Source organism: Macrobrachium rosenbergii, chromosome 40 (assembly GCF_040412425.1).
Source record: "Macrobrachium rosenbergii isolate ZJJX-2024 chromosome 40, ASM4041242v1, whole genome shotgun sequence".
Taxonomy (NCBI): domain Eukaryota; kingdom Metazoa; phylum Arthropoda; class Malacostraca; order Decapoda; family Palaemonidae; genus Macrobrachium; species Macrobrachium rosenbergii.
Window position 1 is genome coordinate 28,869,219 of NC_089780.1, and position 18,920 is coordinate 28,888,138.

Genomic DNA, 18,920 nt, shown 5'->3' on the forward strand with positions numbered 1-18,920 from the left:
AGACAGAAACCAAAATAAGAAATTGCTTTGCAACATAATAATATGCATATAATTCTATAATTATCCATCTCCCCCGAGTCTTTCATGTCCCATACTTGTAGGAAAATGCATAGTGTGGTACATCTTGTACATAAAACACTCATCTTAAAAAAAAAGTTTTTTTTTACAGTTATGCAGTGACATGGAGAGTGCAGCTAGCAACTTTGTTCACTAAAGAAGTGTGAACACACAGTGGAATTGGTCACTTGCGTTATACTCAAATTCTTAATTGTTATTAGATTACATCACATAATCAGAATGCCAAGTGGGTTTTGTAGTGGACCTGGATGACCGTCTAAGAGAACAAGGGTGGTTTTTCAGTCTGCAGCTTATATTGGTTGTTGATGGTCCAAGGCTGGCAGGTGAAGTCAGATGATCCATAATGAGTTTGGGTGGTACAACTACAGGCGTTGAAACTGATGAGGGTGGGGTCAAGGAACCGTGGTCACTGGTGAACAGGCGAAGAGGGGACTATCTCTTTGGGCTGACAGCTTTCGGTGGGGATGAATCATCAGCATGCTGTGCACTTAGGGAGGGTGTGGATTTCAATGTGCCACCATGTTGTTGAGGTGCATCAGCACCAGCTGAAGGTTTAACCAATGTCATCTCACACGCTAATTAGGTCTCCTTAGTGAGCTTGTTCTGTGTGTGCGGTATACCATGCAGTTCAACAGGTAAGGGCGAATCTGTCATGGCAGTATCATACCAAGTAAGCATCCATCTCTGAAGTTCAGTGTTGGATGTGATAGTGTGTTTCTTGTTGTGCTTGGATAGGGAGGTATTTGTGCAGGAATTTCCAATTTCTCAATGTAACCCTGCCTGAACCATCGATCTTAACAGTATATTGGTTAAGCTAGTGTGCTTCAATGACGATGCCGGTTTTGTCCCATTTAAGAGGGTGTGGCCCAACTTGAATTCAGGACATGGTCACTGAAAACAAGTGGGGGTAGCTGCTTTGTGTGCTCTGAGAGCCGCTCTGAAATACGTGTCAAGTTTTAAGTGCCTCTTCTCTTGCAGCAGTGGCTCTGCACCAGGCATCATGTGGTCTGTAACATCCAGGCAACACTGGGATGAAGTTGTGGATGGGTCTACCAAACACACACATGGCAGGAGAAAGTTTCTTATCCCAGTCAGGTGTGTTACGGTACTGTCACACAGCCTTTTGGAATGCATCTGTGTCTACTTCACCAACAGGTCCAGTATTCCCAGCTAACATTTGCTTAATAATATCACAGCCACCTCAGCTCAGCAGTTACTATGAGGTAATGCAACTGATGTCAATCTATGATGAACACCCCAGTCCTGCAGGAATTGTTTAATAGAATGAGATGTGAATTAAGGCCCGCCCTCTGAAGCAAGCTCTTCCGAAATGCCTCAAAAGTTCTCCTAAGAGCAGAAATCAGCCCTTAGGACCCAGTAGCAGATTTTTCCACTATAGGCCAATTAGAGCACCTGTCCACTATAACCAAATAGTTTGTTCCTTTGTAGTGGAAATATTCTGCACAAACACACTGAAATGGATAGTCTGGAGCAATCAAGGGTGTGGGCAGTGCACTGGGGTTCGAAGGAGCAATGGAATTACATGTGCTGCACCTCACTTGCAGGGCTATAAATTGCCTGGTGTTATACCTGGCCAAAACACTGAAGATTCTGCACAAGCAGTCATGGTCGTGACCCCCTGGTGAGCACTGTGTAACGCAGCTAGGGCTTCACTCCTGAGGGATTGGGGGAATCACAATTCTGTCCTTGTATACATCACAATGCCATTGATAGTGTAAAGGTCATCACGAAGTTGGAAGAAGTTACGGATTGAGTCTGGCATCTCTTGACGAGTGTCAAGGAAACCATGTTCAATGGGAGAGAAGACACTTGTCCAAGTCACTGGCTATGGCTGTTCTGACCATGTCCCAGGTGACTGACTTCAAGTGCAGGGCACAAAGTGAGGAAGAAGCAGAAGTGATTGGAGACTCCTCCATATCCTCTTGATTGCCAAGAGGATTGTTGTCTTGGGTGCTGTGATTTGCAGTCAGTGGCTTGATGGTAAATACCTGGGGTGTGGACCATACAAAATCTGTACTACAGTGTTTTTTCTTTCTTATTGCATAGGCGAGTGTAACTGTTCCTGCACAATTGCAATGTTTCTGGAGAAGCCAGAATCTTATGCCTGTCTTGGACCAGTCTGTAGCCTTGCATGTTGGATTTTCTGGATAAAAAATTTTAATGCCCAACTCAATCTCCCTCGCATCTTGAAGGCTTCACTCTGCTGAAATTTGGTTCCTGGTTTCAGTAGATCTCAAATGGTATCATTCTGTCAGCCATGCTGAATGTGTATCACTGGCAGAATAAGAGACTTGACTGACCAATCCAAACCAAGGGCGCAGATATCGGTGATGTTTTTTTGGTGGAGGGAAATCAAGACTAGCCTCAAGGTAGCGTCTGCATGGGCATACACTGTCACTCATGATTTCAAATCCTGTGAACTCAGCAGTATCCTGTCCAAATACGAATTTGTCTGGGTTGAGTACAATGCCATAGCAACCGCAAATGTCTGACCGCTGAACTGCTTGAAAGAAACTGTCTTCAAGGTTGGAGGACCAGAGCAGTGCATCATCAACACAACGAATTTTGTTTTGTTGGGTTCATCAGATACTATCTCACTGTATCTTCTAGTGTAACCATCTCCAGATGCAATGCACCCCTGAGGGGCTGTTCTGTATCGATATCTGCCCCATGGGGTGATAAAGGTGGTGAGATGGAGGTCCTCAGCACAAATAGGCACACAGTGATAACCATCCCGTGCATTAAAAACCGTCTTCTTCATGCCCTGTAGAACAGCTCTTGCTTGATGAAATGGGGATGGTGTGTGGTGGGTTTCCCTTGTCACATAGGCTTTTAATGGGCTGAAAGTCCACTGTGCGTCTTGGACAAACAACCATGCGGTGGCACCAGGGGGACTGGTTCAATAACTCCCAAACAACATCATGGTGAAGGTCAGCCTTTACTCTGTCCTATCATTCAAGGGGTACTGGAATTGGTGTATGATAAGCTACTGGTTCACTATTGGGATCGATCATCAACTTATGCGGGGCACCATCCATCGTGGGCAAAGGCTGATGTTCACATATGTTAAAAGTGCTTGATAGGTAAGTGTCCAATAAAAACTGTCACAGTTTTTCGTGGTTATTTTCTGTTGCAGGAAATGGAAGCGAGTCAGTGGTGGTGGTGGAGGATGTTGTCGTTCTGGGCAACCACAAGATTTTGTCAGAATTATTTCTACTAGGGCACTGTTTTGGGAGCAAAGCCTGTCTGTTTTCATGGTTGCAGTTAATCCAGCTGTGGAAAAGTTTTCTGGGATGATTCCAAGAGCAACACATGCTCCACGACACAAGAAAAGTTTGTCTGAAGAGTCAGTTACATATGTTATTTGTCTTGTTTCAATAGTTACACCATGTTTGTTTTTTCCAGACAGGCTAGCATGGTAGCTCCAAGAATCTTGATTCCTTGGTTGTTAGCAGTGTGCATTTTCATTGTCTTAGGTAATAGATCAGGTTCACGAAGACCAAGATGATGAATCACCATGATGCCAGCTAGGCAACTCTGACAGCCTGTGTCGACCATGGCAGAGACAATGATAGTGGGTGAAGTATGGTGTAGTACAAAGCTGAGACATTCATAATCATGAGGATGAACAGTTACATGTAGTTGAGATCTAAATCTTTGGCGTGACCAAGGGTCAGTGATTTTATCATAGACTTGGGTTGGAGTTCAACTCGAGTTGTGTGCCTTCGAAACCACAGAGCAATGTTCTGAGCGTGTTTTGTTGGAAGCTCCATCTGTTGACTTGTGCTGGGCATGTTGTGCACTACAAACTCAGTCTCTTTCATCAAAGTGTGTACCTATTTTCCACTGAGTAAGAGTTTGCAGCACAGATGGCATTGAATACAGCACTTTCACAGTCATTTGTAGAATGTATTCGTCTTTTTGACCATTTTGGATTATTTCTGCTTCAACAAACTGACTCCATGTGGTGATCACGTTGACATAAATCACAGGTATGGCCATACGCAGGACACTGTCTTGTGGATGCGGCCTGGTGCACTTTTGCCCTGTCCATGCTTGCCTCGGTATGAGCATGGATCCAGTTATACAATGTCTGTGGTGGCAGGCTGTTAGGACTTTTTGTAAGAACTCCTGGCTGCTTCAGTGGTATGTGAGTCAACCAGTCTGGCCTCAATGAACCGAAAAACATCCTCTAATGTCATGTCTTGGTTCTTGTCACCAAGAAGATCATGTTGTATCTTAGGGCCCGCAATGCCCTGAGTAAGTTGACCATCTCATTGCAGCTAGGGCATTGAATCATGAACTTGCAAACCCTAGCCTGGCCTCTTAGATGTGTGCCAAAGCTTGGAATAGGCTTCTCACAGTCTTGATGCATACTGTGGAGGGTGACTCTTGCAACTGGTATTTTCCACATGTATGACAAGCTTTTTAATTTCAGCCATGAGCTCATCCACAGATCTGTTAGTAAAACTGCCCCCAGCTGGCCGTGTAAGATCTTTGCACAACTATTCATCACAACACTCAAGTAACTGAAGCACCTTGTCACTCCATCAATTCTGGTGGCATCAACATATTCCAACCACCATGATTGAAAGGAGTCCCAATCTTCACTGGAGCTAGCTGACGATATTGCTGGACACTTGACCTTTTCGACCTTTGCAGCAGCAGTGTGCTCTGTGTGAATAGCACTGTGAGTGGTGATCAAGGCAGCCACAATGGCAGCATCCAGGTCTGGTGTCACGTACTTGCAAATGGGGATCGGGCAGCTGATGGATAGCATCTTTGAAGTGTTCGAAGATGATGATGATGTGTGTACAGTAGATGATATGTGTAGAGTGAGAGGTTGTGATCATAAAATAGAAATGTTCATTTGCTTAGACTCTTTATTCAAGTAGCATCAGGCAGTGATCACAGTCAAATGAAACTAAAATAAGTAATTGCTTAACAACATGACAATATTCATTATAATTATATAATTCTCAAGAATCTACAAATTAAGGGACATTGGACCTTCCCTAGCCTTTCAAAAGAACTCAGCCCAACGGGTAATGGGGCCTGATGTCTGAGAGTCAGATGACCTTCACCACATTCTACCCAAGGGATGTTATTCAGAAGTCCCTGGGCACATTCTCCTTGGGTCCTGTGGTGGCTGCTAAGCAAGTGATGTACAGTACTTACCAGGTCCTGGGATAGGCACCCAACATTCTCAGTCGTGTACCAAAGCGGATTTGTTTTATATTAGGGTTGATTCAGGAATATGTGTGGATGCCCTTTCCTTTTCCTTCTCACTTACTGGAAGCATTGACACTGAGGTACAAGCTGGACCCAAACAAAAGTCTGTTCTATTAGTTAGGATGGGTTGTCCTCTGCCATTACCAGGTACGACAGCTCGAATAAAAACACACTTGTTCAGAATGACAATAGAACAATGCAAACAGGACATTCACAGGAAGGAAAGGAAGAATAGCAAGTCTTGAAATAATAGTTTTTCAACTAACAAGTCTGGGAAATTGACCATTCGGCTCTCTACAATACCACGTCTAGGAAATCTGCCTTTCAGCTCTCTACAATACCAAATCTAAGAAATCTGCCTTTCACCTCTATACAACTAGGTTGTGTGCTAGTATGACATCATAAAGTTTTATTTATACTTACCAAGTAATTACATTGCTTATAGTTTCACCCAGTGGCAGCTTAAAAATTTGAAGTTCATGGTAGCGTAGTGTTGGTGTAGGTGACTAGTCCCCACCCACTTTCGGGGTACGAGAGGAATGACTTCAACAGCGTGATTCAGTTGTTTTTTGCCCTTCTTTCCATATGTGGGGGAAGGGAGTGCTTGATTTGTGATAATAACTTTATCATAAAAATGTCTTATAAAAGTAACTTGCCAAGTAATTACATTGCTGAATCCCTAATTGACACAGAGGTGGGACATATGGATGATAACGAGTTAGAGGACAGCAAAATTCGCATTGGTGCAATCCAGTTGTTCCTTACCTGGTAAGAGAGCTGCTGCAGGTAGATACTGCCTCTGGTCAGTGCTCATCCTAACCATGAAGGGTGTGGCGTGTTGGCCAGACACACCTCTACATCAGTGGGTACTTTGCAGCAAGGGATGAACCCGGTGACTAACAAAGTATACAAGAACCCCACTGCCCTGCCTTGGGCACATACTGACCAACCAAGCGACCAGAATCAATGAACACGAGCATCACCTACACCACAAAATATAAAAACACCACCCACCCATTAAAGGCCCCCTTATGACTCAACACCCAAGTTCAAGGCGAAGAGAAAAGGAAAAAAGAAAGGCTTCGTATGCTTACTCCCCCAACACCATGCCAGCCATGGATAACAACCCTGAAGTACTACAATTTTCCAAAGTAGTTTTCACATCACGAAGATAATGAGTTGAGAAGACAGACTTGCACATCCAGTAAGTTGCTTGAAGAATTGATGACAGAGACAGGTTGTGCTTGAAGGCTAGAGATGTGGAGACAGCTCTGATCTCATGAGCTTTAGCTTTGATGGACGTTAACCCTCTTCTCCAACCTGAGAATGGGCCTCTTTGATCAGACCCTTCAAGAAGAAAGACAAGCTATTCTTTGATAGGGCACGAGACAGATTCCTAACCAAGCACCACAAATTACTCGTAGGACCTCAAATCTTTCCTGTTCTGTGCAAGTAGTACCTCAGTGCTCTCACTGGGTACAGAACTCTCTCCTCCTCATCTGGGCCTAAATTTCCATCAGGCTTTTAATAGTGAAGGAATGAAGCCAGGGCTTGGTTGGGTCTTTATTCTTTGCTGAAAAGCCTAGGGTGAAGGAACGTACAGCATCACCTTGGGAAAATCCCACTCTCTTGTCAAGAGCATGCACTTCACTGATCCTTTTGGCGGTCGCTAACGTCACAACGCCTTCCTGGTAAGACCTCGTAACAAAGCAGAACAAAGATTCCAAGAGACAGCCTATTGCCCCTTGGATTTGGAGGTATCAAAGGACTTAATGAGATCAGACAGGTCTTGATTAGCAGAGATCCATACCTCTGTGCCAAAACAGTGAACTCAGCATAGCCCTGTAACCTCTGATTGTAGAGGAGGACAGGCCCCTAGATGTCCTCAAGTACAGGAGAAATTCAGCAATGTCTGCTACAGACGTCTTAGAAGACAAGATTGTCCACTTGGCTTGATAGACTTTGTCGGAAGAGGAGCGCCTACACTTGGCAATAGCCTCTGAAGTTGCTCTTGAAAACCCCTTCTGTCTGAGGAGTTCCTGACAGTCTGAACCCTGTCAGGGCCAGAGTGGACAATCCTTGGTGGAACCACCCAAAGTGGGGTTGTCTGAGCAGACTTGGTTACTGGTAACAACCTTGGGAAGTTCATCAGCAGCTTGAGGAGATCTGGGAACCATTCTTGTCACGGCCAGAATGGGGCCACTAGACTCATCGTGATGTTCATGTGGTTGTGGAACTTGTTGAGGTGCAGGATGGCGGGAAGGCGTAGAGATCCTTGTTCGACCAGTCTTGTAGCATGGCGTCTGTCACCCATGCTAGAGGGTCTGGTACTGGAGAGCAAAAGACGTAGACAATGATTCTTGATGAAGAGTCCACTCTGTGGGGAGCACCTGACTGCGACAGCTCAACTCGTCCGCAAGGACATTGAGCTTGCCCTGAATGAACTGCGTCACTAACTTGGTCCGGTTGTGATCTGCCCATAAAAGGAGGGTTCTCACTGCTTTGCAAAGGGAGAACGAATGAGTCCCCCCTTGCTTCTTGATTTACGTCTGGGCTGTAGTATTGTCTGAGTGTATGGTCACTACTTGATTGTGGACTATTGAAGCAGAATGCTGAATGCCCAGCCAGATTGCCATCAGCTCTTTGTGGTTGATGTGCCAGTGAATCTGCTCCTGGGACAAAGTTCCTGACACTTCTTGGGTGCCTAAATGTGCTCCCCAACCCAGATCCGACACATACATAGAAGTCTAGGTTGGGTTTCAAAGGAAGAAGGGACTTCCCTTATGACTTCCACCACCAGAGATCCTCCTTGATTTCTTGAGATATTGGGAAGACTAATGTGTCTGGATGAGCTTTCTTGTCCAAGCTGGCCCACAGATAAAACTGAAGAGTTCTCATATGTAGCTTTCCTAGTGAAACAAACTGCTCCAGGGAGGCTAAGGTACCTAGAAGGCTCATCCATAGGTTCGCCAAACAGGTTTGGTGGGCAAGGAACTCATCGACTTTCTTCAGGCATGACTGAACTCTCTTGGGTGATGGAAAAACCTGAAAACTCTAAGAGTTTATCATCCCCAAATAGAGAATCGTCTGTGATGGAACCAGCTGGGACTTCTGACGGTTGATTACCAGACCCAACTTTTCTGATAAACGAAGGGTCTTCTGAAGGTCCTCCATGCACCTCTCCTTCAATGATGATCAAAGGAGCCAATCGTCCTCTAAGAAGAGGGAGATGTTTATCCCCATCAGATGAAGCCACTTGGAGAGCAGAGCAAGGACTTGGGTGAACACTTGCGGAGCGGTCGAAAGGCCAAAGCATAAGGCCCGAAACTGGTACACTCTGTTGCGAAACACAAAACATACATGCAAAACGTAGATAATTCCTGGATTCCGGATGTATAGAGATGTGGAAATAGGCATCTTGCATGTCTATAGTAGTCATCCAGTTGCCCCGGTGAATGGATGACATGACAGAGTGACTTGTTTCCATCTTGAATTTTGTATTTTCGACAAAAAAAAATTCAAGGCGCTTACATCCAGTACTGGCCCCCAACTCCCTGATGCCTTGAGGACTAGGAAGACGGTTGTAAAAACTGTTCAACTAGACTTCTTTGACTTCCTTGATGGCTGTTTTCTTGAGGAGGGCTGACACTTTGTCAGAGAGGACCGAATACTTGTCAGATCCTACTGATTAGGCAGTCAACGTGATAGGCGTGTTGACTAATGGGGGGCTTCTCCCTGAATGGGATGGAGTAGCCCTGTTTCAGCACTGACACAATCCACTCCTCTGCTCCTGTTGTGCTCCACCTCTCCCAGTAATGGAGGAGCCTGGGTCCTACTGGTGCATGGAGGAAAGGATCCTCACTTCCAAGCAGCAGGCTTGGAAGAGGGTTTCTTAAAAGGTCGGGATGAGAAGTGCAGGTTCATCCTAGGCCTAGACTGAGCTTTGGGTCTGCCACCTTGAAAGGGCAGAGGCTGATGTGTAGAATGGGTCTTGGTGCTAGTCGATGGAGACTCCCTAGGACGTCTAGACGAGCAAGCTAAAAGGTCCTGTGTACTTTTCTTCTGAAGTTCCAAAGAAATATCACTGACAGTAGACTGAGGGAAGAGTTGCTGGCGATCAATAGGAGAATACAGCAGGGCAGACTTCTGCGAAGCTGTGACACTCTTTGAAGTAAACGAGCACCAGAGCTCTCTCTTCTTCAAAACTCCCATGGTGTAGAGAGAGGCTAACTCTTAAGAGCCATCTCTGTTGGCCCTATCTGTGCACTACAGGGCATTCAGCCAATCCAATGCGACTTCCTCAGGGAGTGAAGAGCAATTCTTAATCATGAGGGCTAAGACCTCCACCGACCAGTCTAAAAAGCTTAAAACTTCAAAGATCCTGAACAAGTTCTTCAAAAGGTGGTAGAGTTCTGTAGGGGAGAACACCTTGGTGGTGGCAAAGGCCGACCTCCTAGGCAATGACTACCAGTGAGGGAGCTTCTCCGGTCTCCTACGAGGAATACCTCCAGCGTATGAGATGAGAGGGAGGATAGCTGAAGGAGGACTTCCCCTGCTCTCTCTTCTCTGAGAGCCAGCTGTCCAGATCATTGAGGGCATTCCTAACAGAAGGTGAAATCATCATCTTTGGTAACTTGGGAGAGCTGGCAGGCTTGTCGCTGATGAACAACGTCAAAGCCGGGGAGGTCGGGGCTGGAGGCGAGAAGAATCCTGGAAAGTTCTGCAGCAAGTACATCAATAGAGCTGCATAAGCTGTTGGAGGGGAGCCCTGATCCACTTCACCAACTTCACCTTCATCCTCCGATGAAATGGGATTGAAGCAAATCTTGAGGGGCCCTGGGCCAAAGGAGGCGGCTCTCTCTTGAGCAAATTTAAGATGTCTGACAGCTGACGTTGAGTGGGAGCTAGCAATGGGTCTGTTGTGTCTGCAGAAGGCGTCTGAGCTTGGGTTTTGGGTGCTGAAGGGCGCTTGTGTGATGACGGGCATTCAGGTGTAACTGGAGGAACAGGTGCTAATTGGGGGCTCGGGCGTTCGGGCACTAGCGGGTGTTCGGGCGGTAATGGGCACTCAGAGACTACCAAGCGTCTGGGTGTTGCTGGGAGTTCGGTTGCTCTTGGGAGCTCGGGCACTCAAGACGCCGGGAAGCATCTCGGAGCAGATGAACGCTTGGCCTCACACACAGGATACACTGGAAGCCTCAGAACTCTAGGATAGCCTACTCACTTCCGTTTGGATGCCTTTCCAACGGCTATCCTTGGGTGCAACTGGGAATTTGCAACAGGTCCAACTTAGGCGACAACTGCCCGTGGGCAGACCTCACCAACCTCCCTTGGGCCTCCAGTATGACTGCTCCCAGGTGTAGGGGAGTACACAAGTGACCTTTGTCTAGGAGCGTCGGCAGGACGAGCAGCTGCCACCTCCACTGACACTTCACAAACACTAGCACTTTTTCAACTTTGTCCATTAGGACAGGCACTGAAGCACACAACTGAGTCACAGTATCCACAATTAACCCCATTTTGACGTCAAAATTACATAGTTTTAACTCGCGGGGAGTCGGGTAAAGGAGTGGGTAAAGGAGTAGGCCAAATAGTTGGAGAATTGGGAACAGGTGACACAGCGAGAGCAGGTAAAGGTAAAGCAGGAATATTGTCTTGCTATCTACTGTCTATTTTTCAGCTCTAGTGGCTGCCGTATGTTTCCTGTCTGTCTAATTTCACTAAATAAGACCCCAAAATCTTCCATTTTCTAGCATCCCACTCTGAACATTCGTCACATGTTCGATCAACTGAACGCTCTTGTCCCCTACATTCTACACGGAGCGAGAGTCATATTTCTCTTTAGTGAGCCTAGTAAAAAGGCTGCATAGTGTAGGCTAGCAGTGCTTGAGTCCGACATACTAGGCTAGGCCTAAGTCTAAGAAGTCAACAATCGAGTTATAATGTAAGTCAAATTGAAGAAAAAGCATCTTAGATTGAAAATTTACAGTCTCGCTAAGAGAGAACCTAACAAATACAAAAGCCATAGGCTACCAGTACTTCACCCAAAGAAGAATCTCGAAAGAAAAAGAAACGAAAGCCAAATTTTAAGCTGACTGCCTACAACTGAACCACTGTCGGAGCTGGCAGAAAAGCAACTGAATCGTGCTGTTGAAGTCGTTCCTCTCATACCCTGAAAGTGGGCGGGGACTAGTCACCTACACCAACACTAGCGCTACCACAAATTTCAAATTTTTAAGTTGCCAGTGAGTGAAACTATAAGCAGTGTAATCACTTGGTAAGTTACATATATAAAAAGATGCTCTGTTGGAATGAAAGGCAACCCTGCTTGGGTCATTTTCTGTGTAATCATGAGCCATAGCACCCAGGGAAATGGTAAACGTAAGTGCAATTATACTGGAACTCGAGGAGTACTGGCCACTGTATACTGCATAGATATTGACAGACTGGCGCATGATGAAGACAACTGCGCAAGTCCTCTTGAAGTCAAGTCTGCCATGACAAGAATGAATCTGCACCAAGATTGAAGGGTGTCACAGCTTGTGGTGTTCCTGAATTGGAAAAAGTGAAGTAATTGACAAGTAAGAGAGAATCTGATACACTTAACTGCAGTCACCCTTGTTGATCATTTAGCAGCCACTTCTAGGATACATGGAAACTAAGGGGAGGGGGGAATGTATAATGTGACCACTGCACCTCAAGCTTGCCTGGAATGTGGATCTGTACTACAAAACACCAAAGTTGAGAAAGCTGATGGCCTTAGGGCAGCCCTCCCCATAGAATGATTACTGTACCCACAGGTGGTCAGACTACACACCTTATGAGAGATCTGGCAGCTTGCAAAACTGTCATGCACCAAAAAAGACGTCACAGTGCATATGCTTTTCCTCCACTCCTATGATTTGCTCAAGTTACAGCTTATGACACCTGTAAACAAGCAGTTCAAATTATCCGTTATTAAAGCTAATACTGCAGTAGCTAAAATAGATAATGAAGCATTACCAAGTGTTGATATAATGCATGTTAACGCACAAAAACATGCATCAGTAGTTCATGGGCAGACAGCTACTAGAAATCAAGTAGCCACATTCAGATTTTTAGTTATACTATGAAGATGCTAAAGCTTGGCAGTTGCTAATATTCAATTTTAGATACTAAAAGTTTAGAAAATGCTAATATTCAACATATGCTTAGTTCCAAGACAGCAGGAACTAAGAGTACCAGGATCAGAACTCCAAATGTTAACTAGTGTACCTGAGCCACAAATAACAAGAGGAATATGTTAATGAGAAAGGACAGTTCATTTGAAAATTATGATAGCTATCCATTCTCTGGAAGCAAGAACTTACTACTACATGGTTTGTTGCTTGATCCTGCAAATGTTAACATCTTTCTTAGTAAACTTTTTAATTATTTAACAACAGCCATGCTCTTATGTTGAAATGTTTCAAACTAATTTTTCAATTTTTTTCTACTTTTCTCAGATTACAGTACTAATATGAAGCTGGTTGGACCTGTAGAAGGAGACAAAGATTTTACAGAGGAACAGTTTGTTAAGGATATTAAAGATTTCAAACTGCAGCTAAAATTATATCCAGTTACAAAAATATTGTAGCATAAATTTTAATCATAAGATGTGTGTTTTGTTTTTGTTGAATTTGACACTACTTTCAAATCACTGAGTAATCACAAATGTCATTCAGCTAGCTGGTCAAATATTAGTTCAGTTTAATGGAAGTATTAGAATATACATCTGTGATACACGTATAATAATAAAATGTTAAGTTGCTAAACCCTACAAACTCCTTGTTTATTTTATTGTGATACATGGTTGTTAAGAATTGAAGCAGCACATGCCTGTGGTTAGACAATACATTGTTTGTAGCATACGAATACACAGGTTTGCAAATTTAAATTTAGTACAAATTGTGAAATCTGAATTTCTGTTTATACTTCAATAGCAAGCAGTAAACTTGTCCGGAAAGAATAACTAGTGTTGTATTTTAATGAATAATTTTATATTTGTACTTGTTACTTTGTTACTGCTTTTATTAAAACAGTTAACACATTTTTGTTCTTCGTAAAGTGATTTTAGGGAATGTTATTGCTAAAAGCAATGGAAGGTGCAATATGTCATTAAACATGTATTAGTAAACCAGGTCTTTATAGCTGTCTGAAAATTTGAATTGGTTTCATTAAATATTCTGGCTGCATCAGTTGAGTTTAATTAATTCTAATAAAGTTTGTTTTTCTGGTAATTCCTTTCCTGTAGGCTAAAAGCAATGCAAGGTGCAATATATTGCCATTCAACATAAGTAAACCAGGCCTTCATAGTTGTCTGCTTTCCCTGTTGGGTCCTTGGACTTGAAGCATTTTGCTTTTCCAATTAGAGATACAGCTTGGCTTGTAATAATACTAAGAATAAAGCCATGAACATAGGAGTGAGCTGGATGCTTTCCTCACCAATTAGCAATCAATGTTAGTGAAGCTCTTGTTTAAAGTTTGTCAAGAAAATGCATTTTTCTGAATTTGTAATTGTATGGACAACAAAAAGAAACCTTATAATATTCAGAAGCACTTCACTGAAATGTAACTCTTGTAATAACAATATTTGTAACCGCTACAATATCAAAGTAAAACGTTAAAAAGATCAAAAAGAAGGGAATAATGGCTAGGACAAGTTAATTAAAACCTCCAGTTATTTCTGTACAATGAGGCAGGTTATTTCTGGCATTACTGAAAAACAGTAATGAGAAAAGTAAAAAAAAAAATAAACCCAGAAAAATATCAAAAAGAACATAGATACTGCAATTCAGTTGTAGGTGAAGTACAAGTACAAAAAAAAAAAAAAAAAGGCTACAAACACACTTTCCTTTTACCTGTCCGTTTGCTCTGTTTAAAAACAGTAAGCTAACCAAACAAATTCTTCCATTTACTTCACTGAAGACTATGCAATCGTTAAGGTCTTCTAATATCCAGACCTGGTTTAGAAAGGATACAGAAAGAAATTTCATCAAACGATCTATATACATGTAATTTGACTTGACAAGGTTATTTGCAAAATACAAAATACATTGAGGCTGTAAGAAATGACATACCTGAGTACAAGGTTGAAATACATCTTATATTCTTTCAGATATAAACACAGCTGCCTTACAACCAGCTTTAATAACATTACTTAAGAGGTTGTAAGCTGGTGCTAGTTCAGCATCATGTTCCAAACCCGTGTCATGATGCTCCATTTCATCATCTCTAAATTTCTTGATTACTTCTATCAATTCCTTGTGTTCCTCTTCCCCCAATGAAATCAATTCTCGCAATTGTGAATTGTAGTGGTCAGTGATGACAGATTCAACAGCTACAGTACATGCCATTGCTCCCTCTTTTCCAAGCAATGCTGTTCCTGTAGAACAAGAGAAAAAAATTCTAAAGAAATTTTTGTGTAACAAAAACTTTTTCTTATAAACCCATTAACTATAATTACTCAAATTTTTGAGTTTGTATAAAAAAAATTAATGCTTTTAAAATGTTTTGTTTCACAAAAACCACTATTAATTGCCAGAATTGCCATTTATTTGGGACAGAACAAGCTACCAAGCCCCAAATTACTTTAAGAACAACCAAACTCTGAATTACATCATCTAGTATTAACAAAGTAAATTAGTCCATAGCTGAAAAGGAGTTGTGAACACGAGACAGAAACCCTAAGGTAGCTAAAAAAATGAGAGATTTGTATCTGTATACACCTGGAACTACAGTATAGCAGTCCACCTGTTACTTGCCAGGGTACAAGGTGGGCCAGAAAGTCCTATATTCTCTAAAATTCTGTGTCAAAAATAGTAGTAACAATTACTTAACATATAAGAGGGCAAACCCACAAAGTCTGCTTTTTGTCAGATTTCATAATGAATGGAGGGTAAGAATTATGAAGATAATGATGATTAATAATCTGGTTTTTTAACTGTTTTAGAGATCCTGTGTCCCATTGCTACCAATAAGGCCCAAAGCATAATAGTTACCTCCCATAAATAAAAATTTACAAACATAGTTTACAACCTCCAAATATCAGCCATTAAAACTGAACTTTCATCCATTTTATAGTTTAAAAGAACCCTCACAGTGATATACCTCAAGAAAATATGTGTTCCACATCACCTACTTACTAATTCACTTTGTGGATATGAAAAAGCTTCTGTCCATCCTAAGGTCTTGGGTCTTTTGATATTATGAATTTAAAACCCTTACTAGACAGAAGGGACCTCTCTTGGACCTCTCTTTGGAGTAGGCTAAAACTATAAAATTGGCCAAGACTTGACGGATCTATTTGAGAAATAGACTGTCAACAGTAATGGAACTGATGGCTCAAAAAATTGGGAATCATCCTGAATAACAGCAGCTAAAGGCAAAAATGCAATCTTTTAGGAATTAAAACAGATTGATTTATATGAACCTATAACTTAATACCCTTGAATGTAAATCTGCACAGCTCTTTTTCCAAGCCCTTTGTTGGCCGAGTCGGTTGAGCTTCAGACTGCCACTCGATGGGCCGGAGTTCAATTCCCGCGGCCGGCTGATGAAGAGTTAGAGGAATTTATTTCTGGTGATAGAAATTCATTTCTTGCTATAATGTGGTTTGGATTCCACAATAAGCTGTAGGTCCCATTGCTAAGTAACCAATTGGTTCTTAGCCACGTAAAATAAGTCTAATCCTTCGGGCCAGCCCTAGAGAGCTGTTAATCAGCTCAGTGGTCTGGTAAAACTAAGGTATACTTAACTTTTAGCTCTTTTTTCAGATAAGAGGGTTACCAACTTTTCATATCAGTGCTCCAAAGCACCCTCTAATAGCACTACATCATTCTGTGATGGGTTTGCATGAAAAACTGCATTCATTTTACAAAGCAGATTTTTAGGCGAGAGGACTCTTGTCAGCACTACAATGCCCAATGAAACAGAGGAATCAGGAGGCTATTTCTCTGCATGCCTTTAAGGCAACAAACGATCAAGACAATGGACAGTTACCTCATTAGTCTGACTATGATTTGCACTGGTCACAACTCCTCATAACTGTATCTGACAAGAAAAATAAACTCACCTATACAGCACAAGAGCAGATAACCCAGAGTTCAATGTTAAGATAATTATTAGAGGGTTATGAGGGTGAGGAGAAAGAATCCGCAAGAACTCACATCAGTGGCAATGATGGGGGCAACAGTTGTCAAAAGACAAGCGTTAACCTCTCAAATAAAATCTGTCAAAAGTATCAAGAGATTTTATGGGGTATAAACAAGTGTTCACTTCCTTATTTACTTTGAAAGCCAGTGATGTAGATACTGCCCTGATTTCATGATGCCTTCCTTGAAAATTTTGTGCTTGTGACTCTGTAGCGCCCTTGTAATCTACCAATATGGCTTCCCTATGTCATTAAGATAATATATATTTACAGACACTTCCATCTCATGTACTAGTGGCAAAAAAAACCATCAAGGACTGCCCCTTCTAAAAAGGGTCTGATCTTCTGAGGATAAATCCTTACAACTCTCGCTATCTCACAAGACACAACCATATCTCCCTTCTTCCCTAGATGTACTGGCACTGGGGGGATAAATTAAACTGAAAACAACTCGCTGAACTGTCTTGCAGGTGCTGATACTAGGTAGTACCAGCACCTGCAAGACAGTTCAGCGAGTTGTTTTTTAGTCTTAATCGAGAGATCCTTTAGGGAAGCCTTCTCTATGGGCTCATGCAACTGACAAAGTTATCTTATAACAAGTGAGGGAGATATTCTGTATGTGGTTAGAAGCTTCCTTTCTAAAAACTCCAGCACATCCTTTGTAGCTCATTAATGGAGTTCAAGTTCAAACTTGTGACAGAGCCAACCTGTAAACCATGACAGCTGCAAGATAATCCCCCAGTCCTATTCCAAGTGCTTACTGAAAGATGCTCTGTCTGGTTGGGTCAAAGAAGCCTCTGAAGAGCAATCATCATTAAGTATATCCAGAGAGGGTTCTCAAGATCCTCCCTAATGCCTGCTCCCTGGGCCAGAAAAGTTAGAAACTTTTTAGTCTTGAGGGCTGGGCATTTCAGGGATCACAGGTGCTTCTCTAATCGCAGGTGCAAGATAATGAGTCTTCTTTGTCCCTCATGGTGTGAAATGAGTCCCTGGGCACTGTAAATAGGGAATTCCTCACTAGGAGAAGATACCTACAATATGATGTTGCGACCTTGACTAGTCCATACCATCTTCATAGTAAAAAAATTTTGGTAACTAGCCTTGTCATGATTAACTAGTGCACCTGCTGTCTACTTCCTGAAATCACCTAGTCATTAGTAGTGAGGTGAATGGTTCCCAGATAAAAATAATTAAGTGGCTTCTGTGATTCTTTGTGCTCAACCTATCTCCTGCTTGATAACCGGTTCCTCTTTAAAACTAATGGCAAGGATGGAATCATCCTCACAGGAAGAGGAGGACCATGTTCAACAGCTGACAGTGTGGTTCCACATAAGGGGCTTCCACCTGTATTGTAATCAGTTCCTGGTAGTTAAAGAAATGCTTTCATCTTAAAGGTGGTTCTTCCTGTTCTGGCCAGTAAAGATAAAAGGATGTAAGTGGAGTGTGTCCAAAATCAACCAATATAAGCCATCCTGCATCTTCTCCTTACCCACTGAGAAGCAGCTTCCTATACTCTTCTTCCTTTAAGAAAGTGACTTCTACAGACAATGAAAAGACTGTCAAAGACTAGGAGACAGCTTCCTATGACTCCACAAATGAAGGCACACTGAAACACTTTAGGGATATCTATTGTCACGAAGTGTACCAAGTACCTGGTTATTACACAACTAGTCACAAAATCCAAAAATTTACCTCACTTCAGCCAGATACCTGAACCCTCATAACAACAAAATTACAACTGAACACTCTAAAGGTAACAGTGATCCCTTAAAACTTGCTTATCACTTGAAATATCAAACTAGGTTTATCAAGTTATGTGTGAGGTATTGAGATATACTAGATAAAAAAGGGCATCACTCCATCAAACAGCTATAATTGTTTACCTGGTCTTCATTCACTTCAACTGTTTGAAGGGGAACAAAACATGGCTATCACTTTACCTTAAGCACACACAAATAACCCTATTCACTGGCGGTCAAAAATGAAAGTGTTTTTAAAACTTTAAATACAAAAATTTATTTCTAACTTCAAAAGCTATAATTAGAATTCACAATCTGAAAAAATTTACCATTACTTGAAAACAATACAAGATTTAATTAATTCTTAAAAAAAGATTAATTCACAAAACTTTAATTTATCAAGAAATTACGTTAACTAAGCAAAATTCAAACTATTAAGATTTACTAAAAAATTGAAAAAGAAATCTTAACAAATGAAAATCAAATCAAGTATGCAATGTTAAAGTATCAACACATGTAAAATGCTAAGTAAATAAATGTTAAATCACCAACACAAAAGTTTGGGTACAACAATGAAACTGTAAACACAAGAACACACAAAAAATGTAAAAACAAGGACATACAAAAAATGCACAAAAGGTTTATCAACAATAATTTCCTTCAGGCAAAATCTCCTTAAA

At 42.1% G+C, this 18,920-nt stretch overlaps 2 protein-coding genes across 10 annotated transcripts in view; one reads left to right on the forward strand and one right to left on the reverse strand.

Annotated features, from left to right (window-relative positions):
* Positions 1–13,547, forward strand: part of LOC136826303 (nardilysin-like) — a 91,324-nt gene extending 77,777 nt beyond the window's left edge. Inside the window, exon 20 of the mRNA XM_067083531.1 lies at positions 12,816–13,547. Coding sequence (XP_066939632.1) covers positions 12,816–12,946 — 131 coding nt within the window. The 3' untranslated portion in view covers positions 12,947–13,547. The remainder of the gene's footprint in view (positions 1–12,815) is intronic.
* The window catches only part of Coq7 (ubiquinone biosynthesis protein COQ7, mitochondrial), a 32,359-nt gene continuing 26,347 nt past the window's right edge, over positions 12,909–18,920 (reverse strand). For 5 of the 9 annotated variants that reach the window (XM_067083538.1, XM_067083532.1, XM_067083534.1 and 2 more), the window contains exon 4: positions 14,348–14,734. In XM_067083538.1, the coding sequence (XP_066939639.1) occupies positions 14,454–14,734 (281 nt within the window). In that variant the 3' untranslated portion in view covers positions 14,348–14,453. Of the gene's footprint in view, positions 14,313–14,347; positions 14,735–18,920 lie in introns of those variants that run through there. The other 4 variants (XM_067083533.1, XM_067083539.1, XM_067083536.1 and 1 more) reach the window with 2 other exon arrangements.